This window comes from Rhineura floridana, chromosome 8 (assembly GCF_030035675.1).
Source record: "Rhineura floridana isolate rRhiFlo1 chromosome 8, rRhiFlo1.hap2, whole genome shotgun sequence".
Classification (NCBI taxonomy): domain Eukaryota; kingdom Metazoa; phylum Chordata; class Lepidosauria; order Squamata; family Rhineuridae; genus Rhineura; species Rhineura floridana.
The window spans coordinates 111,795,332-111,820,174 of NC_084487.1; the positions used below are offsets into that span (position 1 = coordinate 111,795,332).

A 24,843-nucleotide genomic window follows, 5' to 3' on the forward strand; every position below is an offset into this window, starting at 1 on the left:
CACCTGATAGTTGTTCATGGAGCTGTTGTTCATATCATGGAGCACTTTGTCAAAAGCTTGGCTGAAATCGAAATATATTGTGTCCACAGTATTCCCACAGTCTACCAGGGAGGTTACCCAATCATATTCCAGAACATTATGTCCCAACAGAACATAGTAAATGAATTTTAAATCAGAACTTTATTACTCCATTAAAATGTCCCTCTTCCACACCACTCAGAAGAACAGGAACAATTCCATGGCAGCTCAGCATATTGAAATGCTTGACACCCCTGTATCCAAAATTACCGCAATTATTAGACAGCTGATAAAGAATCCTCTCTTGAACACCAAAGATATAGTTCAAATCAGTTGTTACTAATTCATCAATTTCTCAGCCTGAAACAGTTACAATCCTGAAGCACGCTAAAGAGATGGGGTTGTACTGTACCAAGTCATACTTGGAGCAGACCCATTTAAATCAATGGGCTTAAGTTAGCCATATCCATTGATGTCAGTACGTCTGCACTCAGTGCGACTTAGTTCGATACAACTCATTGGTTTTTATTAAACTTAAAACCTGATACGCTTAAAAATATTAATTCAAGCTCATTGTGCTAACCCAGCAAATGCTGCACCCCCATTCTAAACATTAATTTGCCAGTTCAGTAGACCACAGGCTGTACTTGAAACAGAAATTAAATATTTCAACTTAATTGAAATACTCAGGGATTTTAGGGCTTTCCCATACCATCAGTTTTTGTTTTCTTGATGCAATCCCCACGGCCATAGCAATGTTGTTGCAGACAGTCCCGCAGAATTGCATTCTTACACAATGTTACCCTTTGATGGCCTGTATGGGGACCTAATAGTTTTTGGCATATTACACATTGGCCCAAGACTCTCAGCTTCCATTTTTGAACCTCAGATTCCATCTTGGAATGCATAAACATTTGACTCCTAATGCTCAGAAGCATTCTTTGCTCTGTCTGGGAGGAAACCATAAGAGCTCTCTCAAAGTCATCTATCTCTTTAAGATTCAAAGATTTAAGATTCTATCTCTTTCTCAAGCTGCTTAATACCTACATTCACTTGAATCAATCAACACAGGATGATCATTACTTCAAGACGTAACTGTAGGCAAGGCTTTATTTCCTGTATGCAATTGTAAATAGCTGTATCAAGATTCCTTTGAGCAAATCTATATTAAAGTTGTGCTCTAGTTCTTGGAAATTAGAAGCTTCGGAACTGTACATTCCCTAATCAGGACAACACTTTTGTTGAGAGTGCAGATAATAAGCTGATCCTGAGCTGAAATCACTGCATCCCCCCCCCATCTACCTAGGATCTTGATTCCCAATTAACACCTTGCTTGTTCTTCTGGGATGTTCCTCTGACATCAAGTGTGCGCTAGCTGGATCATAAGGTCTATATCTTGCATCTCCCAAAGACACACCGACAATAAAGAGATGCAAATGGGGCCTTCCTTTTCATACAAGGGTGTACATTAAACACACTTCCTCTCCCCTAATGTTCACAGGGATGGGAGCTAAACTGTTCCACATCCCTGCAAACCCCCATTTCTTTGCAGGAACAGATTTTGCCACTGCTTCAACTGCCTTGCCAACTGCAGCTTGTTGACTTTGTCCCATAGAACTTAATGGGAGGCACTGAAAATGAAGCTTGTTCCTATCTGCAAAGTCCCATCCCTTTGTCTACAAAGCTTACTCAGAAGTCAAGTCTTCTGAGCTCAACTGGATATATTCCCAGGGAAGTATGTATCAGTTTTCAGCGTAACTTCTGTTTCTTCTTTGTGTGGAAGGTTTTGTGTGGAGCAGTGAGACATTGCAAAGAGGGAAGCTCTATTGGATTGAGTTTCCTTTAGATGAGAGACACTGAAAGCTTATGTCTTCTTTGTCATATTTACGTTATTTACAAATAGGTAAGTAGAGCATAAGTTGAGGAGCATAATGGTGTGGACCCACAACCTCACATCCACCCCTGGCATCCCAAGGTGCTTCAGCATCAGTCAGCTCACAACTCACTCTTTGTTTCTGCCTCTGTCTAGCCCAAAACCTCCCATTTGTCTCAGAAACATGCCCTGCAGATTCCCATTCAAGAGTCAATCCACAACCACTGTCAGAAAATCAAAGGGTTTTTGTGTGTGTCAAATCCTCGACTTCCATCCAGAGTTACTTTAGGACATGGGTGGGGAACTGGATCTGCCGGTGGAGCAAATCCTTATCTCCCCTATCCTCTACTACCAAATTTGACAAACAAACAGGGCTGCCCAATGTCAATAACCTGATGTCACAACGTATGGAGAAATGCTATATGTGTGCCTGTTTATGTTTGTGTTTGAAGAAAAAAAATCTGTGATTGTTATGAGGCCGTATACTTCTACTATATTACAAGCCCAGGGGTCGCCAATCATTTTGGACAAGGGGGCACATTTCAGATTTAGAAAGAGTACTGAGGGGGCCAGTCACAAAATGGCTGCCATGAGGGGGATAGCATAACACAAAATGGCTGCCATGGGAACATGGCATGACATAACATTGCTCCAATGGGAAGAATGGAATGAAAAAATGAGAGAGAGTACAGTCATTGCTGCTTCTCTCCCCTCCCCCCACCAAAAAACCCCCACTCCTCATGTTTAGCATGGGAAATCAGCTTCATCCTGCTGGTCCTGATTGTGCAGATACACCTGTTAAAGGCACAAAAGCCCTGTTTTCCCCAGTGTCAATCCGAAAGCCTAGGCTGCCATCCTGTACCCGCTTTCCTGGGAGAAAACCCAAATAAACCCAAAGATAGATACTTCTGAAGTTGACATGTATACCATTATACTGTAAGTTAACAAAAAAGTGAATTCTTAATGAGCACCTGGACATCAGCTCCTGCATAGCAGAAGACATGCTTAAAATTATTTGCAAAGTTTTCACATTTTGCATTTGCCATTTAGGGAGGAGATTCTCTAACATCCACTCACAGCACTCTCTCAGAATTTGAAATGTGTTCACTATTCCAAAAAGTTGGTAACCCCTGTTCTAGGCAGTACCTGATCTCGAACAAACCCACAACTGGAAAAATGCATCCTAGTTGCTAGGAAAAAAGGGCAAACTACAGATATTCTAAGGGCTACTAGAAAATAAGGCAGATGAAAGAAAAATGTGCTAAAGGGAAAGGGAAAACAGAAGCTCTTTAGGATCCCAAGCATTCCTATTGCCTGGTGTCCAAACAACTCACTGTCAATCACAGCTCTGACTACGCTTATTGGCTAAAAACACCAACTGGCTCATTTCACAGAAAGCTTAGTAGGAGACTTACACCTTTTGCTTCATAACTCTTTTTTCCCTAGGAGGGCTAGAGACTTACTTTAGACAAAAAAATGAAAGCTCAGGGTTTGGTGCCCCTTCTTGGGGGCACCAATAAAGGCCTTTGCAGGCACCATGGTGCCTGTGGGCACTGGGTGACATCCCCTGCAAACCTGTTTAGCAGTGGCTGCTTAGTGACAGGTTCTAAGAGGAAAGAGGGGCCTGGATTGGGCAAATTGACATTGTATCGGTCAGTGGAGAGGGTCAGTTAGGTTTTGTCAGGTGTAGAGCTGGAAGATAAGGAGTTGGTTCATGAGGGCAGTGTGAGAACAACACCAGAGAATAGCTGAAGAAAAAATTGGGCCCTGGATATTACTATTCAGCCAATGTGATAGGAATACTTACCTGGTGAAGATCAGGGAAGGAAGACAGTGACTTCGGCTGTGATGCTAGTCGCCTACAGCAAAGTGTTTCCATTAGGCCACACCTGGAGGGGGAATGGGTTGATCTGCTGATCAGTTGAGAAATCTCTTTGAAGCTAAATAAAAAAAACAATAACACTCAAGCTGCTCCCACCAGGTTTTGCAGGGAAAAGGGTTGGGGTTTGACTAGAGTTGGGTGGCCCATTTTCAGAAGAGAGAGGTGGAGACAAACTGGAGCCAACAGAACAGTTGCGTGTTTCTACTTATAGTCTCAGAGGCGGCCCTGTGAAAAGGTCTTACCAGAGGCAGGTGATACAAGCGGGTTTTTAAAGTTGGCTAAACTGTCCAAGCAGCCAAGCGGACAACCAGAGGAGCGTTGGGGTACAGAGGTGGCTTGTCCCCAGTAGGTGGACTGGGTTGTGGGAGTATTTGGCTGGGGTGGAGGTTTAGGGAAACTGGTAAAAGCCACTTAGAGGCTGGTGTGAGCAATAGTTTCTTGTGCCTTCCGAAACAATCAACAAGCACCTTAAAGATGCCAATATAAGTATCAGTTTTCCCTTCTGTACATAGTATCCCCTTAATAAACCAACAATCTTAGTTTAAAGTTCATCCTGTCTCTAGCGTTGGTGTCCATCTCATGCCTCAGCCTACTATACATGCTACTAGGAGGTTTTGAAAGAATTCTAAGTGAATTGGTGGCAGCGAAAAACGAAGGAAACACAGAGATCTAAACCTGTGTTTACACAAAACAAAGCTGATACAATGTCATCAGGTGATTTGGCATTTTGAAGCCCCAACAATCAGCTGATCAATGGGACCTCAAAGCACAGCTTTCTTCCATAAAACTACCTTCTTTACTTTCCCATTTTATCTTGTCCCCTTTGCCTTCATTCATTTATTCCAAATACATTGGCCCGGCCGGCTACCTTTTTACCCGCCCACACTGGACATTTAGGCAGATTCTTAATGAAAGACCCATTGACAGTTAATCAGACAGCAAACTCAGAACATACATACACACATGGATACATACAACCTGTTAATTTCTACAAAACTGCGAGCTTCTACATCTTTTCCCTATTGCCTTCATTCTTTTATTCCAAATACAGGGTAAAGTTGTTGTTTGGAAATGATGTAGTCAGTTGCACAAGTCACTGCACATCCCCAACACATTTAAATTTTATTTGTTGTTCTAGGGCTCACGCAGTGTCCAACCACAGAAAAACTTATACTATATACAGCATATGGGCATTTCAATTATGCTACAAGTAAAAACAAAAGGGAAAGTAACTAAGATCTATGATACCACTCACAATGTCAGTGCTGGTAACCATACTATAAGCCACACCACAATCCACGGTACTATTAAAATATTCTCCAACAGCTGCGCTGACTTTTATGGATGCAGGCTGTGATGAAAAACCAGTATGGACCACACTAGCCAGTAAATCCAAATAAGCACACATGTCTGCAGACCTGGGGGGAAAAAGACTTTGAATTAATCTTAGTTCCAGAATTTTAGGCTACTCTCATGACTGGAGAATTGACACAATGGGTTTGATATTTATTCATTTATATCCCACCCTTCCTCCCAAAGTAGTCCAGGGTGACAAACAAACACATCTTTAAAACATCTTTAAAACTAAATCTTTTTTTAGACATCTAAAAACAATACCGCAACAATTTACATTGTTAGCCTTCATTTCCCATCAAGATAAAAAAAACTTCGCCAGGAAAAAAATGGGCTTTGCAGCCTATGTGGGCTTCCCTGCGACATGCTTGCAAGATGGCTGGCTGCCACAGTTCTTGGAGCCGGGCCAGGAGTGTTTATCTTAGCGTTGCTTTGGGTACTCTGACCTTGCTGCTCTGCATGTGATTATCCAGAGCTTCTGGACTTGCTAAGTTCTCTGTCATCCTGGTTTTCTTTGCTGCTGTGATAACCACGTTGGCTCTGTTGCTTTTCCCTTGTGCCAGCGAGTTTCCAGCACCAGCTACAGAAATTAAGATTGTTGACACCTTCTTTATTGGCAGCTTCGTCCTGCTCGCCATTCTGAGTGTGGTTTTCCTTGGGTGCCTATTCATGGTTTTGATTCAACACCGCCTGCAACCTGTGTAAGCCAAACCCACGAGAACTGCCTCGTAAGGAAACAGGCTGCCCATCGCTGGTGCTGTTTTGGCCTGGGAAAATACTTTCCTGTGACGAAAGGGAAGCAAAGTTAAATTGGTGTAATCAAAATGTTCTGTTAGTGATATAGATATTTTTTACGTATATGTGCATATATAATTTTGTTCTTAATATTGTGTTATATGACATCCTGAGCTTTTTGAGATAGAAGAGATTACAATTTCAACTTCAGAAATACAGTTAAATGTATAGTGCAAATTCTAAGCCTACTTTTCATGTTTTGATTTTTCTCTTTAGTTCAGTTCCCTTGCAAAATATGTTTATAGGAAAATGTGTTTGAATATCTGTACAGGTAAGCTCTGAACTCAGAGTATCGGCTGCAAATACATTTTTCCTGAGGCCCATGCAAGGAATTGCACTGTTTGAATCTTTTGCACTTGGGTCCCTTGCGGCCTACTCTAGCTTTTATACTGTGTTTATGTACATGGATATTGTTCATGTATTTTGTTTTGTAAATTAATTTGATATGTTTTTTATTGTACCTTGTGTATTCTATTGTAAACCGCTTTGAGATCTTTCAGATGGTAAGAGGTCTATAAATGGAAATAGAATAATGATAAGATTTAATAATACAAACTGTCAAAAGGTTTACAAAGTATGGAGCTTTTTGTAATTTCATAAAATAAAAAGCACTCCTTATTTCCTTGCAACTGACAGCTTAGCCAAACCACTGGGTTGTACAGTTGTAAGTCAGACCCCAGTCTGTTTGATATGGCTTTTTAAATTACTTCCTGAAACCACTAAACACATTTAGGATGACATCCATTATTTCTGTTTGGATACTGTTTGTGGCACGGGGAGTGTTTACCATAAATGTAACTGGTAGTCACCTTGAACTTCCAGTTCCTTTCTTTACTTTGGATAGGGGCCATGGGGGGAAATAGTGTTTGTTCATCTTAGAATCTCAGAGACATATGAGAGATTGAGAAGGACCAAGAATCCTACTCATTTCTAAGCTTGCTTACTCAGAGTCAGAACACTGTGGTCGCTCATTAACTTGCAGATAGCAGTGCATGAAGGTGCCACCTACCTTTCAACCATCGGCAAAACTACATACAAAATTTACAAATAAGAGCAGATAAAATTAACATTTAAAACCATCCAAAACAGCAGGGCATGTAAAATTTCCAGCTAACATTAAAATGAATTACAGGCTGTACACATTTCTTTGTATGTTGCCGCTTGATTTGCCTGTTAGTGTAGCAATAAAGATGTATGCTTTCTTACCATTGGAGTCACATAACCCAAGAGATGAGCTATTGGTGGCAAGTAGGTAACTCTTAGGGCATTGATGGGCAATGCTGCTGGGAACACAGGGAGCCAGTGTGGGAACTAGCACCACCAGACTGGGCAGAAACAGCTGGTAAGAGGAAAAGAGCTTGTACGTCCCACACAAAAACTATTCCTAAACCAGTGAAAACTCCTGTATTCCCTGTCAGGATTCAGACCATGGTATTCCCGATCTCTATGCATAGATGTGAAACTTGGACAGTGAAAAAAGCGGGTAAGAGAAAAATCCACTCATTTGAAATGTGGTGTTGGAGGAGAGCTTTGCGGATACCATGGACTGCAAAAAAGACAAATAATTGGGTGTTAGAACAAATTAAACCAGAACTGTCACTAGAAGCTAAAATGATGAAACTGAGGTTATCATACTTTGGACAAATAATGAGAAGACATGATTCACTAGAAAAGATAATAATGCTGGGGGAAAACAGAAGGGAGTAGAAAACGAGGAAGGCCAAACAAGAGATGGATTGATTCCGTAAAGGAAGCCACAGACCTGAACTTACAAGATCTGAAAAGGGTGGTTCGTGACAGATGCCCTTGGAGGTTACTGATTCATAGGGTCGCCATAAGTTGTGGTTGACTTGGAGGCACATAACAAGTATAGAAATACTTGTTGAGTTAAATAAACAAACAAGTCCTACTGAATTTAATAGGGCTTAGTCCAAGGTATATAGGACCAGGGTTTCAGCCATACCTCTAAGCATGTAGCACATGACTGTGCTCCTAATGTCATTGACTGATTCAGTGTATTTCAGGGATGCTAGTTAGAGAGAACCCTAGCATCCTGCATCTTAAACACGTTTATTTCTCAGGTACCCCACTGACTGATTGACTGAATTATTAAAATCAGGGTTATTATTTTCGTTCTCCTCTCTCTTTTGTCTCCAATCCTACTAATATTTTATGGAATTCATTTGCAAATAATGTGAGATCATAACCTCAGCTAACGTGAATGGCAGCACATCAGCTGAAAAAGCACAGTGGGGGTGGGGTGATGTGATGATCGCCTTGCGTTTAGCTCGGGCCTAGCCCAAGAAGTCAGAGCAAAGAGGACACCCAGCAAACCCACGAAGCCGGGGCCATCCTTTCTCGGAGTGAAGCGCACAGAAGCGAGCTGCCTCGCTGCATGCTGGGGCGTGTAGTGCTACGGTGTTTTTGAGGCATGCTCTGGATTGGAGTTGGAACTACCAATCCCAGAAGCTCCCGCAGCGAGGGTTTCCTCAAAGGAACCCTAACACGGCCCGCCCTCGTTTTTGCAATACACCTCGTTTTGGGCTGCCGGGTTCCGGAAGGAGGGGTGACGGAGGGTGGAGAGTTACTTCGGGTTACCGTTTAACAGACTGCGAGCCGCCGCTCCTGTTGCATCCGCAGCTCCTGGGTTTGGTAGCAAGGTGAACTCGGAGGCCGGGAAAAGCCTGAGAAGGTGAGCGTGAGCCACGGCAGCGCGAGGCCGGTCTCGCACACGCGATCCGCGCGGTGTCTTTTCAAATCTTCGTTTGTATATGCGAGAGACCCCAGCCAATGGGGGAAGGCGGCGAGTTTGGACGGAGGGCGAAAGGGGCAGCCAGCCTTTTTCATCGTCCCCTCCACAGAGCGAATAGGTTTGGGTCCGAGATTTTTCTGGACATTGGGAGTGAGCATCTTTTTTCTTTTCTTTTTACTGGTGCCGTTATCTTTACGGGCAGCTTGGCACTGCGATATCAAGCAAGGGGAAATTTATCCTGGCGCAGAGAAAAGAGAAAAAATGATGGGGAAAGTTTCAGTTGCTTAATGTCTGCACATCAGACTGCTTCTTGAGGCACAAGAGTAGGGTTAGTTTCAAAAAGGGAGTTGGGGGAAATGGCAAACAATTCGGAGAAAAAGGAAGAAAACCTTTTAGCGTTGTTGCTGCTGTTGTATGTTAAAACACGTCCAGACCCTCCGTGGCCATATCTGAAGGGCAAGGCAGACTTGCTTCCTGGAAAGAGGGATTTAGAAGCCGCGCCTTCTGATCTTGAAACTTGAAACTGATCTTGCCCTTCTAATGTGTAAGGCTGATTGGGTTGTGTGTGAAAATACTCTGCAGGTGCCCAGAGGTATTGTCTGTTTCACAAAATTTAGCAGAGCTTGGAAAAGTTACTTTTTTGAACTACAACTCCCATCAGCCCCAGCCAGCATGGCCACTGGATTGGGCTGATGGGAGTTGTAGTTCAAAAAAGTAACTTTTCCAAGCTCTGAAATTTAGGGATGAGCCGTAACTTAGGTTCCGGGGATGAGTCAAGGGGCTGCCACTGTTCTTTACCATAGCAGACACCAAACTTGTTTTTGAAAGGGGCCCAACAATAGATTTATCTCTGGACTGAATAAATCACATCTCTTACCCAGAAGTTGCAGGAATACCCTTTCTTGTCCACTTTGCCTTGACACCCACCAAGAAGTGTTATAATCTACTTATAAGTCTTAACCCACCGGTGCGGCGTAGTGATTAGAGTGTCAGACTGGAACATGGGAGACCAGGGTTTAAATCCCCGCTCTCCTGTGAAGCTCACTGGGTAACTTCTGGCAAGTCACCGTGCCTCAGCCTAACCTACCTCACAGGGTTGTTGCCAGGATAAAATTGGGAGGGAGACAACCATGTTTATGTGCCACCTGGAGCTCTTTGGAGGAAAGGTGGGATATAAATGTCATAATAATTGGAATCCTTCCCTGATCCCTTCCACTGCTGCATTTCTCTCACACACCCCTTTTCTTAATCCTCACTGATAACTGCTTTTGGCACTTCCTCTTTTAATCTTCATGTTTCTTGCTTAATCACACTTTATCGGAAGGATAAGATTTACAACTTGTACACAGTATACAGGTGAGACTGCCTGACTAAAGTATTCAGCTCCACTGACTTGCATGAAGAAAAGCGAAAGACCTGCAATCAGAACTGTTGATGTGGGGAGGGAACGTCGTGCCTGGATCTGTCATGTATGTTTTGTAGCCACTGCTAAAGATCTTGGCTCTAGATTCAAAGGGGAACCTCCGAACAAGAATTCCAAATTGAGCTGGAAATCAGTTGATCATCAGCTTTTGAAACCTTTCTTGGTTTCAAGAATATTTCCATCGTTTCCAACATATTTGCATTTTTCTTCTAGTTGTCTTTCCACTCTTTCTTTCCCAGCAATGTTGCTTCTGCGGTGTTTTCCTTTGTTTAAAGCTCTTTCTTTAAAATTGTAATGGAATGTTCATAAGAGGAATGGTTAAACAACAGTGGGAAGAGGGGGATTAGGGTTGTGCCACTTAAGTTGTGGTAGTATGATCAAAGTATTTTTTTAAAGAACAAAATAGGCTCTGTTGTGAATAAAGAAACCTGCCAGATAATTAACATTCAGCATTCTTATGGTGGTTTCTGTCCAAGCTCATAATACTGTTAAAATTTATTTTCTTTTAAAAGTGACTAGATTTGGTCTGGTAGGTGCATGGTTTCAATTCACAAAAGTCTTTAGATTATCAAACAAGTAGCCTTTCTTATAAGGCATCAAAACATGTGCTGATAGCAGAAAAACCTCTGCTGGACAGCTCTCTACAGTTACACTGAGCTGCTTTAGTGTGCCTGCTTATAGCACGCGAATCTTCCAGCAAAAAATACACTGATAAAGAGCAATAAGAATATGAAAACTTAAAGTAAAACATTCTCATGCCCCCAAAAGCATTTCTTTTCAAACATCTACACAAATCGGAAAATTAAACTTGATTTACCTCAAAACTGGCAATTCAGGAGTTATAATATCCATATCAATTATTCTAGATATACAACAGCTTAAACAGTCCCACCCCCCAGGAGTTTATTTATTAATTAAATTTATATCCTGCCCTTCCTTCCAGAAGGAACCCAGGGCAGCAAACAAAAACACTAACAGCACTTTAAAACATTTAAATGGTGCCCTTTAGGTCTTCCCCTGCTACCCACAAGCCCTCTGAGTCTGGCCCCCCTCACCATCCCCTTGGTCATGAAGTACTTTGAAAGGTACACAGACATGAAAGAGAGAATTGAAAGTGTGACACTCTTTCCTAATTCCTCTTTCAGCTCTATGTGCTTTTCAGGGCACAGTTTAATTCCACTGGATCTGACTTTTATCCAGATCCCTTGGGAAAATGAAGTGGGTGAGCTCTTTCATTCTCTCTTTGTGTGGCTGGTGGTCACTCACTCTAAAATCCTAATGTCTCCATGGGCCTAAAAGGGTTGGCGACCCCTGCCACAGAAAGTGCTCTCTCACATACCCGTATTCAGCTGGGTAAGGTATTTTGGAATTTAATATTAAGGTTCTGTTGATGGCTGGATCATTGTGTAGAGCAGCCTTTCCCAACCAGTGTGCCTCCAGATGTTGTTGGACCATAACTCCCATCTTTCCTGACCATTGGCAATGCTGGCTGAGGCTGATGGGAGTTGTGGTCCAACAACATCTGGAGGCATACTGGTTGGGAAAGGCTGGTGTAGAGGCTTCGTCATTATATGACTGCTTTCTTAGAGAATGATTGCCATTGTACTAACAAGGCGATTCAAATTTAGTACAATAAGCACAGCAAGGACTCCCACTAGTCCTCCCACTGTGCACCAGTATTTTACATGGTCCCAAGAGGGAGAAAGGATGTGGCTGAGACACGCTGTACTTGACAGGTGCAATGGAATCCTAGAAGCATCAACGTTGCCCAGAAAGCACAGGCCCATTCTGCACTCTAACCAACTACACCAGTGTGACCCTCCAGATGTATTTGGATTCCAACTCTGATCAGCCGCAGCCAGCATGGCTAATAGTCAGGGATAATGGAAGATGGTGTCCAGCAACATCTGGAGGGCCACAAGTTTCCCATTCCCGAACTAGCAAAGGTGGGGAGCCAGAATAGTTAGATCCTCTGTGTCAGGGGTTCCCAAACTGTGGTCTGTGGACCACCAGTGGTCCATGAGCTTCGTTCAGGTGGTGGCATGTCAAATAGAATTAAAAATAGTAAAGCATCTAACACAGCTCATTGTAACTGCTACAACAGGCCAAAAAAAATCAAGTGGTCTGCTGAGACGCTCTGCAATTTTCAAATGGTTTGGGGAGGGAGAGAAAAAGTTTGGGAAACCACTGCTCTGAGCAATATTATTTTCATTATCCTGCGATTGCAAGAAGGATGCTTACCCTCTTTTCTGGGAGCTGGCAAAGAAAATAAATGTGTTTTGAGTGTGTCTTTAATCTAGAGGATAATATGTGACCTGGCATTAAAAATGTGTGAAACACTGAGCTGAGGGTTTGTATTTTCTCTTCATCTTATTACTGGCATGTGCCTAGTTAACCTCCATATGATCCCATCAGTGAACATACCAACTATTGACTCTGGGATATGAACTTGACTACGAACTATATTTGCTGTATGAACCTGCCAAGCTAAATGGGTTGGTCAGGTCCATCTTCAAGCCAATGTCGGTATGAAGAACATCATGGAACAGCTTGGGTTCCAGAAGTGACAGGAATATTAATAACAAGTCAGACCTCTCACTCTTTTCTCAGAGGCGAGTCTGCAGACCATTTATGCCAAGAGCTGAGGCTATCGCTTATCTAAATGAATAGCGGAAAGCCTTAGTGATTTGCTGGGGCCTGCAGATTATTGAACTGTTTAAACAAACTTGGCATATAAGAATCATGTGATCCAGAAATGGGTATTAGTGACCTTTTAAAAACTGTACCTTTGCCTAGAGCAAACATATGTAGTGCTGATAGCATACTGCAACTCCAAGGGATGAAACATTTACTAAAAATGCAACTTTGAAAGTGAACATACATTGAATTTAGTCATGAAACGTCAGGTCGTTTATAGAATTCTTATTGATCTTGAAGATGAACCATCTCAATGAGTTGGCTTGTTAGTTTCTTGCAGCAAAAATGACCAGTCTTGTGACACCTTAAAGATTAACAAATATATTATGGCATAATATTTCATGGGCTACAGTTTACTTCGTCAGATGCATGAAGTGTTATCCTGAATTGCACTGGTGTGTGTATATGGGGGGGGAGGGAATTGTGAGGTCAGAAGGAAATGAAATGCAGAATAGTGCAGAGGGTGATAATTAACATAATTAAGAGTGGCCACTCCAAAAAAACCAATAACCAGTTGTATTGACAACACACACATTGGTAAGCCAATTAACACGTGCAGTTCGATAAAAATCCAGTGTGCCAATTCATTCCACAAGTAATACCATTGAGCTTTTTGATATATTGGAGCTCAGCAGTTTAAAGTTTGCAGTCACTTGTCTAAAATACCTCATGGCGTAGAAGGAGTACATTAAACAAAATTCTGGTTAAGTCAGGGTTTGGACAGGACTATGGTTTCTTCTCAGTTACAAAAGTTAAAAGAAGCACTTCTGATGTTCTACCTTATGTAGTTCATTGCTTAGGTAACAACCTTTAAAAATTGAAGAGGATGGGAACATAAACATCTCATTAACTGATTTCTCTTACTTGTAGTTACAGCCCCAGCTCCCCTCTATCATCTGATGAACCAAGCGACTGGTTATGAAAGCTCATGGTTTTTTAAATAAAGTTGTTGTTTTCTAAAATATCTAGTAATCCAGGTTCATTTTTATTATAAATTAAATTTTATTCATTTTTGTTCCTATTATATGTATGCAGTCCAGCATCAGTAGCAGTAGCAGTACTGGGGAAAAATGCCAATTCATTGGTGGGTCTTGTAGTCACTCTGGGCTTCCCCTCTGGAGAATGAACTTCTTGAGATAACTCTTCTTCTGCCATTGTAGTCTGTTCTCCTCTCCCATCCATTAATGTGCTTATAGGCTTAAAACCAGACAATTGGTGTATCTGTGTAGGAGACAGATTTGCTTTTCACCTCAACTGTGTCCTCAATTTCAGCTACCTAAAGTCTACAGAAGTTAATGGGAGCAATTTCTTTTTGTGGAAGAACATAAAGGTTCTGAAATGAAGTACCTGAGGTGGTGGCAAATGTTTTCCCAAAATATCTGGCCCGTAAATATAGATGACACGGCCCAGAATGATGGTTTGTGGCATTTATTTCTTTGTTTAATGAAAATATAACAAAAAGAAACAGTGCCAGCTCACATTAACAACAGAAATAAGCCATCAATCTTAACTTAGACATATATATTAATATTAGCAGTCCAAATGGATATTCAAACAAGGATGATGAATATACTTTCAAATGTAAAAAGGGCAGTGAGATCTTCAGGCTACTGTTGTATTTCTAATGAAATGGTAAAGTACAGTCTCTAAGAATTTATGTCTCTTCTCTACATATCACGGTTTGTCCCTGGTATCATTTTCTTAATATAGTAAATTATTCTGGAGTTGCAGTCCCTTAAATTGGGTAGGGAACTGCCAGATTGTGGGCCTCATTAGGCTTGCCAGGCCTTGCCATTTGGCCCACAAAGCCATTTTGGCCAAGCCATACCCACCTGCCCGTCGCTTGATGTAAAAATCCACCTCAACCAAAAGATTTACACTTTGCAAAGTGCTGTGCAAGATAGCACTTTGAAAGTGGCTTCGCAAGACCCACCAATCAGCAGATTGTCGTGACTTGCAGGGCAAAAATGTCACCTGACATCACAGACATCAGGTGATTGACAGGTGGTGGGCCTCTGCTATGGGTGGGAGAGATGACTATCTGATACCGTGGCCAGATCCAGTTCTCCACCCAAGTCTTGAAAGGATTCAGTCTTTGATATGTTTGCACCATTTGAATTGCCTGAATGCAAAAAGCCTCTGGTTTTTTAAAAATTATTATTATTTACTACATTTGTATCCCCCCTTTTCTTAAAGAGCTCAGGACAGTACATGGTTTCTTTCTCTCCCCACACCACCCAGTAATGTTAATTGCTTCTGTTCTTGCTTGGATAAGTTGAGTGTATACATCAACCTTCCCTAACCTGGTACTCTCCAGATGTTTGGGGCTACAACTCCCATCAGCCCCAGTCGAAAACATCTGGAGGGCACCAATTTTGGGAAAGCTGGTATACATAATGGCATGGACGGCACTCTTAAAGTATGCCACAGAATCTCTATCCAACTTGAGTTTTCCTTTCAACAGCTTCCACTGAATCCTCAAACTTGAGGATTTAACTTAAGAGCGATAACAAAAGAAATTGCCCCTGTTGAGTTTGTGTTTCTACTCCCTGCCCCCCCAATGTTTCCTCATCAAACGTCATTTTAAACTTGAGAAAGATTAAAAATCAATGTATGTGTGAGAGTGAGTGAGAGAGAGAGAGAGAGAGAGAGAGAGTCATGCCTCGGTCATTATCTTGGATGGAGCTGAGAATTCACAGTAAGTACAGTATGACCTGAAAGTGTTCATGAGTGACCCGTGACAATTTTATTTTAAACTAATTTTCTGCCTGTGAAAACAAGGGTTGTTAACTTGGGCGAAGACCCCAGAATTGTCAACATGAGTCTTCCCGGGTATGTAAACATGCCCTGAGAGGCAATGCCAAAGCTGTGCCGTGATGTACCTGCGACTCTTCTAAGCGTACAGAGAAACGGCAATTATCGGAACAGGTAACTTGACTGTGAGCTGAAGCATGATGAAAGTTGGTTTTGGACAAGAGTCTGAGGGTTTGCCACAGAATTGCTTCTTTCTATTTTTTTTTCTTATTTGGTTTGGAAGTGCTAAATAAAACACTGTGTGTTAGCATTCAGATTGTTGACCAAAACTTGCAGTGCATTAGAGACTGGCTGTAATTTGTGTACCAACGCAGATTTGACCTAAACTGAACACCACAGCAGAGATGCAAACATTTGGGCATCAGTGATTATGGGTGTTTTACTGACTGACCTTTTATACTGCTCATGCTCCAGAATAAACTGTGACAATTTCATTCTGGCACGTTTGATGTACAAGACTTTCCTAGCCATTGGTCTAAGTCACCAGCAATTGTTATACCAGTAGCATTAATGTTTCAAAATATTGCTGGTATGCTTGGTCAACTTCCCCAAGTTTGCTTTTGTGTCACATGTAAGGAAAATACTCCTGAGTGTGTGGTTTTACATGTTTATTCTCCTATTGCAAATTAGATGGCAAATGATCTTCTGTGTATCCGTATTTGCCATTTTAAAACCTACCCTATACTGATATTGATCCCTGAGGAGGGTACAAGATGAAACAGATCAGGTCAAACAACAAGGTTGTTAAAATATAACCGTACAAAAGAGGCAGCTAAAAGAGCAGAAAAGACTAAAAATGGTCACCCATTTTTTAAAGCAGTTAAAACAGTTAAAATGCCTGAGAAAAGTACAACTTGACTTGTTTCAGAAATGAAAACACTATTGGTGCCTGTCATATCTGTGTATAGATGACATTCCACAAACAGGGCACCATCACAGAGAAGGATCTATCCCTCACCATTAATAAACAAGTCTCCCCTACTTATGGCATGCAAAAAAGAGTTTCCTCCACCTTTATTAAGTTGCTGTATCTCAAGGCCTTTTGGGGGGGGGGTTAAACTGTGATCTTAGACATGCAATCTACAAATTAGTATTTGGAAATGCAGATAACCAGCACAGCTATCAATTGGAGCCAGGCTTGGCTGCAGCTTGCTGTGAAGTGTACGCTCAATGGCAGGCCTGCATTTGATGGCATGCAATATGTAGACCAGCCTTTGTACACGCAAACTGGGTAAACCCCATGGAGCTTTCAAAATAATTTAGAAAAACATTTAATATGCAAAGTTCACATGCATAGAGATTATGGTTTGCTTTGATACCCTTTTCCCTCCTGGGAATGTAACTACGGGAGAAAGAGGATCCTAAACTGGATCCGTCAGATAGCAGCACCAGCAGAACAGTCAACAAGCATGTCTTTATAATTCAAACCAGGGGTTAAAACTGCCTTATTTGAGGCTGTTTCTGGTGTTCTATCCATGCTACCAGTTTTATGTTGCTCAAGTGCTAAACTGTGTCACTGCATGCTATCACATGGCAATGCCTTTAGTTGAGTTCCTGTTCCTCTTGTTTTGGTAAGCAGACCCAGTAACCCACAGTGATTAATGGAAAAGGGTAATGCCTGCCGTCCCCCCGCCCCCATGGAATGCTGCCGTCACTTGGCATGACGGCTTACAAAAATATTATATGTATAGATAGGGTGTTAGGCATGGGAACCTTCAAGCCGCAGCTAAAAGGAAGAACTGGGAGCACATTTCATTTGTAGTGCAAAGCCAGGGTTAGTTGGTTTTTTTCAACTTGATGCCTGCACAGTGACAGAACAGATGCCAAATTCAGAAAGTGCCACCTGGTGATTGCAAAGGAAGAAAGCATAGGGACCCTGCTTAGAATGGACCCGATTGTTCCTTTGCATGCCCAGTTTCAATTCAAGCCCCAGATGCAACGGCTCTTCCATTCCATCTCCAGCTCCCTTTCTTCCTTGGTGATGTAGGTGATTGACAGGTGGGTCAATCTGTCCCACCCACTGGTCAGATCCAGTTCCCCACTCTTGCTTTCTATCATTATGCACTTCTCTCTTCTTTGGGCAATGAGAAATTCCAGGAGCAGCACTTGTATAAGAATGAAGGGGTGCAGCGTACAGGATGTCATTTAACACCAAAGCATGATGAGAGAGAGAGCTGTGAAGGCTTGTTGCATCTTTGTACTGTTTTCTTTATTTACAAATATACAAACAATGTGTGTGGAGATAGGCATTCCTACAGGGCAGCAGCTCTGCTACCTTCCATCAGATTCCCAGAGAGAGACCTTGACCCCACCCAAGATGCCTTAAGCCAACTTTCCCCATCTCTTTCTTCAAGCCAGCTGCTCTTTTTCACCCATACACCTCTGCAGCATCCTCTTAGGTGGAGAAGCACCAGTGCCTCCAAATTCCCATGGATATATCATTCAAAAATGCAGAATTTCCCCTAGCTGTTGAGATATCAGCAGCTAACTGGTAGTCCCCATTGCTGAAATCCCAGCCATTTATTCTGGGCTTTCAATCTAACAAAAGCATATTCAACCAGCAAGCAGCCACAACGGCATTTTATTCTTTGGTTGAGAAGCAAATAGTGAGCTCGCTTAAAATTTTGTATGTATCAGTAATTGATATAACTCTGCAGTGTGCATGTATTCTTCTAACACTTTCAGGCTGATAATGGCAAGTCCTTTCAAAGCTTGACTTATCAGTCAGATTTAAGAGCCAACAGTTCTTAAGTCTCTTGTGTTCGGTCTCTTGGATATGCCCTGTAACTCTTATCTGGCAGATAAGTATTGCTGTAGCTCTTATGGTTGTAAGTTCAGACTTTTCAATTATACATTGAGATTGCTCAAGAGCAGGTTTTCATTCTTTGTTTTCATTCATGGGAATACAGAGGGGCTGAAAATCTTTTTCATCCCCAAACTTTGCCTTTGATTCAGGAGACGTGCCATTTCTCAGTATTGCATGTATGGGGGATACCTGGCTGCCCTGTCTATTAAAAGCTCCCTCCATTCATTCATTCATTCATTCATTCATTGCATTTCTATATTAGCCTCTGCCAAAAGTAACCTCAGGGAGGTTTATACATATAAAATTATTCACTAATAGGCAAAAAAACCCTTGCAGTTAAAGAGTGTACCTATAGCCAACATATCTTTCCATCAAACTTTAAAAAGCAGGGAAATTGGGCAGCTATAGTGAATGCACCAGGGGAGCAGGAGACCTGACCTCCTCTCTGAGATATTTATTTATTTATTATTTGATTTATATCCTGCCCTTCCTCCCAGCAGGAGTCCAGGGTAGCAAACAAAAGCACTAAAAACACTTTAAAACATCATAAAAATAGACTTTAAAATACATTAAAACAAAACATCTTTAAAAACACTTTTTAAATAAGCTTTCAAAACATCTTTTTTTAAAAAAAAAACACCAAGGTTAAAAGCATTTTTTAAAACAAAGGTTTAAAAACGTATTAAAAAGTAATTCCATCACAGACCCGGACTGAGATAAGGTCTCAACTTAAAAGGCTTCTTAAAAGAGGAAGATCTTCAATAGGTGCCAAAATGATAACAGAGATGGCTCCTGTCAAATATTTCAGGGGAGGGAATTCCACAGGGTAGGTGCCATCACACTAAAGGTCTGTTTCCTATGTTGTGCAGAACGGACCTCCTCATAAGATGGTATCTGCAGGAGGCCCTCACCTGCAGAGTGCAGTGAATGACTGGGTATATAAGGAATAAGATGATATTTCAGGTATCCTGATCCCAAGCTGTATAGGGCTTTGTACACCAAAACTAGAACCTTGACCTTGGCCTGGTAGCAAATGGGCAGCCAGTGCAATTCTTTCAGCAGAAAGGTGACATGTTGGCGATACCCTGCCCCAGTGAGCAGTCACGCCTGCTCATTTTGCACCAGCTACAGCTTCCAGACCAACCTCAAGGGTAGCCCCACACAGAGTGCATTACAGTAATCCAGCCTGGAGGTTACCAGTGCGTGGACAACAGTGGTCAGGCTATCCCGGTCCAGAAACGGCTGAAGCTGGTAAAAGGCACTCCTAGCCACGGAGGTCACCTGGGCCTCTAGTGACAAAGATGGATCCAGGAGCACCCCCAGACTATGGACCTGCTCTTTCAGAGAGAGTACAACCCCATCCAAAGCAGGCAAATGACCAATTATCCAAACTCTGGAACCACCAACCCACAGTGCCTCTGTCTTGCTAGGATTCAGACTCAGTTTATGGGCCTTCATCCAGCCTATCACTGAGTCCAGGCAGCGTTCCACGGCTTGCACGGCCTCTCCTGATTCAGATGTTACAGAGAAATAGAGCTGGGTATTGTCAGCATACTGCTGACACTTCGCCCCAAATCTCCTGATGACCACTTCCAACAGCTTCATATAGATGTTAAACAGCATGGGGGACAAGATGGTACCCTGCAGCATCTCACAGCATATCTCCCAGGGGGCCAAAAGACTATCGCCCAATGCTATTCTCTGAAAACAACCTTGGAGATAGGACTGGAACCACTGTAAAACAGTGCCTCCAATACCCATCTCACTAAGTCAGCCCAGAAGGATACTGTGGGCAATGGTATCAAAAGCTGCTAAGAGATCAAGTAAGACTAACAGAGTCATACTCCCCCTATCCTTCTCCCGGTAAAGGTCATCCATCAGGGCAACCAAGGCCGTTTCAGTCCCATAACCAGGCCTGAACCCAGACTGGAATGGGTAAAGATAATCTGTTTCATCCAAGAGTACTTGCAATTGCTGCACCACAACCCTCTCAATCACCTTCCCTAAGGAGGGGGTATTTGCAACCGGTTGGTAGTTGTTGCAAACCAATGGGTCCAGGGTGGGCTTTTCCAGGAGTAGTCAGATCACCACCTCTTTCAGGGTGGCTGGAACCACTCCCTCCCTCAATTATGTGTTGACCACACCCTAGATCCACTCAGTCATACCCCCTCGGCAAGCTTTAATAAGCCAAGAAGGGCAAGGGCTGAGAGGACACGTTGCTGGCCACATCATCGCAAGCACCTTGTCTATGTCATCAGGCCGCATCAACTGAAACTGTTCCCAAGAAGTTGCAGTAAGACGTTGCACTGGACACCTCAATGGGGACTACAGTAGATGTGAATGAGGCATCATAACTGCTATGAAGGCGAGCAACTTTACCCTCAAAGTGCCTTGCAAACAATTCACAGTGGGCCTCCACAGGGTCTAAAACTCCATTTCCTAGAGTTGATGTCAACAGACTCCTGACAATACAGAAAAGCTCCACTGGACGGCTGTTTGAGGATGCAATGGAGGCAGAGAAGTAGGCCTTCTTCGCCACCTCACCACCATACAGTAGGCACAGTTACGATATTTTACTCATGCCCGATCAGCCTGACAGCACGTCTTTCGCCACTTGCACTTTAGCCATTGTCCAGCCGGTTTCATTGCCCTTAGCTCACATATGTTGTTATTTTTGTTACTGCTGATTATATTGTATTTTATTGTAATTATTGTATTTTATTGAAATTTAATATGTACGTCGCCTAGAGTGGCTTCGGCCAGATAGGCGACCTAAAAATTAAATTTACATTTACATTTACTGGTGTACCAAGGTGCAAACCAGGCTCCACAATGCCGGAGAGGGCGCTCGGGGGCAACCGTGTCAAGAGCCTGACATGCCTCACTGTTCCAGGGCGTGACAAGGGCTTCAGTAGGGTCATCTGCTCTATCTACTGGGAACTCCCCCAGGGCATTTGGGAATCCAATGGATTCCATTAGTCTCCAGGGGCGGACCATCTTAATCTGTCCACCACTGCCCTACAAATTTGTAAAAATGCAAACACAATTTGGGTTGGTCTTTCACAGCCCAATCCTCTTCCCGTGTCGCTTGGAAGAATTTGGTAGCATGTGCCTCATATGGTGAGCCCCTTTCCTTTCCTTTCCTACAGCAGACTGTAGAATTCAAAAGGTAGGGAAACCATGAAAAATAATAATACTGTTCACAATGTTTTCCTTTTGGAAAGGAAAGAAGGGGAAGTGTTGAGAGGACACAGTAATCTCAACCCTTGCCCTTCTTGGTTTATTAATAGTTATTTGGCTTGGCTAATCACCCTGCTCTGAAATTAGCAGAGCACGGAAACAAAAACGAAAAAACCCTACACATGGAGAATGTTTAGTTCCTTTCAATGTGGGGGAGAGGAGCAATCGAACAGGACTGGGCAGACTTCAGGACTGTTGGAGTTATTTTGCTTTGGGGGTTTTTTTTAGCTGAACTCCAAGATCTACCAACCAGGAGCAGGTGCAAAAGGCATACAGTTAAAACTGAAGGACAACTCTGAGCACATTCTGACCCTTGGCATTTGTTTTCAGCACCAGAAGTGAAGTGAATCCACAGTCCCTTTTCACCAAGTGACACACAGGCTAAGATATTATTATACACCTGCTTCTTGTTCAGTTCAGAGTTGACCCTTCTCCAGCAATATCTTAGCCTGTGTGTCACTTGGTTCTCTCTTGTGGGACAATTGATCTTTCATGGCCTTGGTGGTGGTAGGGGACATGGCTGAACCAGGAATAGGTATATGATGTGACTTTTTGTGTCTCCCTTTCTCTCCTGGTTTTCTCTCACACAATAGTTGTTCTGACATGGCCCCTGTGGAGGGGGAGAGACGGGTGTGTGATGAGACTTACACGGCCCCAGGAGAGGGAAAAGTCCAGCTGAAGCAAGAGCAGGTGTGTGGTCTTATCTCTGCCTGCTTCCCTCCCTCACCTGGTTTTCTCTCACAGAGCAGTTGGTCTTAACATAGTGTCAGAGTGGGCATGCGCATAGGAGTAGGCGTGTGTCTTTCCCCCCCTTCATGTGGAAACATTCCCAGTTATTATCTTCCCCGAAAGGGAGCATTTCTTTAATAGCATCTTCAAGGAGCAGCTCTTCAATTCCTTTTCCGTGAAATGTACTATGGAACATGCTGGAGAGCATGAAACATGCCGTGTGCCGGACCAGAGGTATTGTGTGGACAGGCGAGTGTATAACCAAGGAACCCTCCAAGAGCAACTGCACAAGAAGGAAAAGACGTCTCTGCCTCTTGGTCAGAAGATAGCACGTTCTTGTCGGTAGGGCATCTTAGCTATTTTGTGCATGGTAGACCTCATTAAATAAATTAATTTGCATGGGTGCTGAATTGCCCTTCCATTCGCAGAAGGGCACTCTCTGTTTACTGGACTCTATCTAGCAGAGGCTCCTACTAGTAGAAGTAGGGAGAAAGCAATTTTCATTAATTTCCCCCTGCAGATCCCACACTGTCCTGGAGGATCCTCCAGAAAAGTCCTCCCTGCCGGTAGAAGGTTAGCATGACAGAAGGAAGGGCCTAATCATGTAATGTGCTATCTTTTCATTGCCAAAGAGTTTTTTTTTTAAATAGGGAAGAGCATACAATAACTCAGTCCTTCTACATTCCCATGCAGGCTGTACTACATGGTTCTTGAGAATGTCTTACCTTTACAGTAAATCCCATGCTTAATTTATTCTAGAGATCTAAACCTGATTCTACTAGAAGATCTATTTCCTGTGAGGAGGGTATTTTCTGCTTATGCACAAGGAAAGCACATTTTGCTAGTTTCTTTCAGATGATAGCACTTTTTCTTTATTCTTCCCCACCCTTCTTTTGTACTTTCAGTTGTTCTTCCAAGAAAGCCAAATCTGTTCTGTTTAGTTTTTTACCTATTTTCACATGGCTTCCCCGCTATCCAGTAAAGGAATATTTGCTGGGAGACATTATCTCAGGTATAAGCACTGGGGTCATGCAGCTTCCTCAAGGTTAGTGAAATTTGACTTTTAAACTATTCTTTTTCTTTTTGGAATCTTCAGAGCAGCCTTGAAACTTTATTTGCGATGGCAAGCTTTCACCTGATTGGATAGCTGCTTTTCATGAGGATGTCATAGTTCTTCTGGGGATACATAGAAGCAGAATGCAATACTGTACACCAGACCTCACATGTCCATCACCTGAGGTGGTACATTCTTCTAACGGGGGAACATTCTTCACATGGGGAATATCTTGAAAGTGTTCCTTTATGAAAATTGTGCCCCACATCAAAGCTTACCACATCAAAGAGGCTAATTATTCTCTCAGGCAACAATTTAACATGCACGTTGTGTTTTTTTCACATGGGACAGTCTTTTTTTAGAAAAGGTTTCCTATGTGAAAATTGAGGGGTTAGAGTCCCATATGAAATACCAAATCATCCAGCTAATATTTGAACCAGCAATTAAGAGCAATTGCGGTAACAGCCATTATGCATAGTGACTTAACCACAGAAAATCCAGGTTCACATCCTCACTCAGATGTGAAACTTGACTCACATGACTGAATGCTCCTTCATACCAAAAATAAATCCCTCTATATAGAGAAATAGTCTGTTGGGGATACATGTTCTAACCTAACCTTTTCCCTGACATACCAGTTTTCTCTCTACGGGATTTTAATTTTTATTCTGTATGGAGGCGCATTTTATTGTGGAGCCCCAATCTGCAATCTGAAGTGATCCATGCACAGGCTTCTCACCTCCTTCAGAGCTAGGCCTAAGAATGTAACCACTAAAGGCTGTGGAATGAGGGGTGTATATTGTCATTGGGATGACCATACTGTGCAATGATGCACTTGCTGAAGTTAAAACCTGCCAGCCTTCCTGTAGGAATTGTACTTCAAGTATTATCCAGAGGAGGCCCCTAGGCTAAATCTGCCCCCCTCCCCACCCTGAGAATTACTGGTTGCCTCCCCCAGTTGCTACCTTATAGGCAAGGGGGGGCAGGGTAGAGGAGCAGTGGCTACAGCTGTAGGACTTGGCTGATGGTTCAGTTTGGGTTCAGCACTTTTTTCCCCCTCCTGCAATTATCTGTCCTGCAAAACTAGTTGTTGATCAAAGATGTATGGGGGGGGGAGTCTGTACATTGTGGCTGTCTGGACATTTTATCTATTACTAATGTGGCATGCATATGAACATTTATCACTAATATAAGTAGTGTGGAATCTGAGTTCGTCTCATCAATGCTTCCCCCTTCTCGCTCTAATTTTCCCCTCAGGATTAGCTTATGCATTACTGGCAGCGGTACCTCCAGTATTTGGCTTATATTCTTCATTTTATCCAGTCTTCCTGTACACTTTTTTTGGAACTTCCCGACACATATCAATAGGTACATATTTTAATGTTGAAACAATTGTTTTCTTTAAAA

At 42.6% G+C, this 24,843-nt stretch overlaps 1 protein-coding gene and 1 pseudogene across 5 annotated transcripts in view; both read left to right on the forward strand.

The window, feature by feature from the left end:
* The first annotated feature begins 5,490 nt into the window (after positions 1 to 5,490).
* On the forward strand, positions 5,491 to 5,858 carry LOC133363366 (transmembrane protein 218-like; annotated as a pseudogene).
* A 2,561-nt stretch (positions 5,859 to 8,419) lies between these two features.
* Positions 8,420 to 24,843, forward strand: part of SLC26A5 (solute carrier family 26 member 5) — a 41,714-nt gene continuing 25,290 nt past the window's right edge. The window contains exons 1-5 of one of the 5 annotated variants that reach the window (XM_061640450.1): positions 8,420 to 8,613; positions 22,247 to 22,343; positions 22,506 to 22,724; positions 23,288 to 23,427; positions 24,694 to 24,804. In XM_061640450.1, the coding sequence (XP_061496434.1) occupies positions 22,570 to 22,724; positions 23,288 to 23,427; positions 24,694 to 24,804 (406 nt within the window). In that variant the 5' untranslated portion in view covers positions 8,420 to 8,613; positions 22,247 to 22,343; positions 22,506 to 22,569. Of the gene's footprint in view, positions 8,614 to 22,246; positions 22,344 to 22,505; positions 22,725 to 23,287; positions 23,428 to 23,478; positions 23,622 to 24,693; positions 24,805 to 24,843 lie in introns of all 5 variants that reach the window. The other 4 variants (XM_061640453.1, XM_061640449.1, XM_061640452.1 and 1 more) reach the window with 4 other exon arrangements.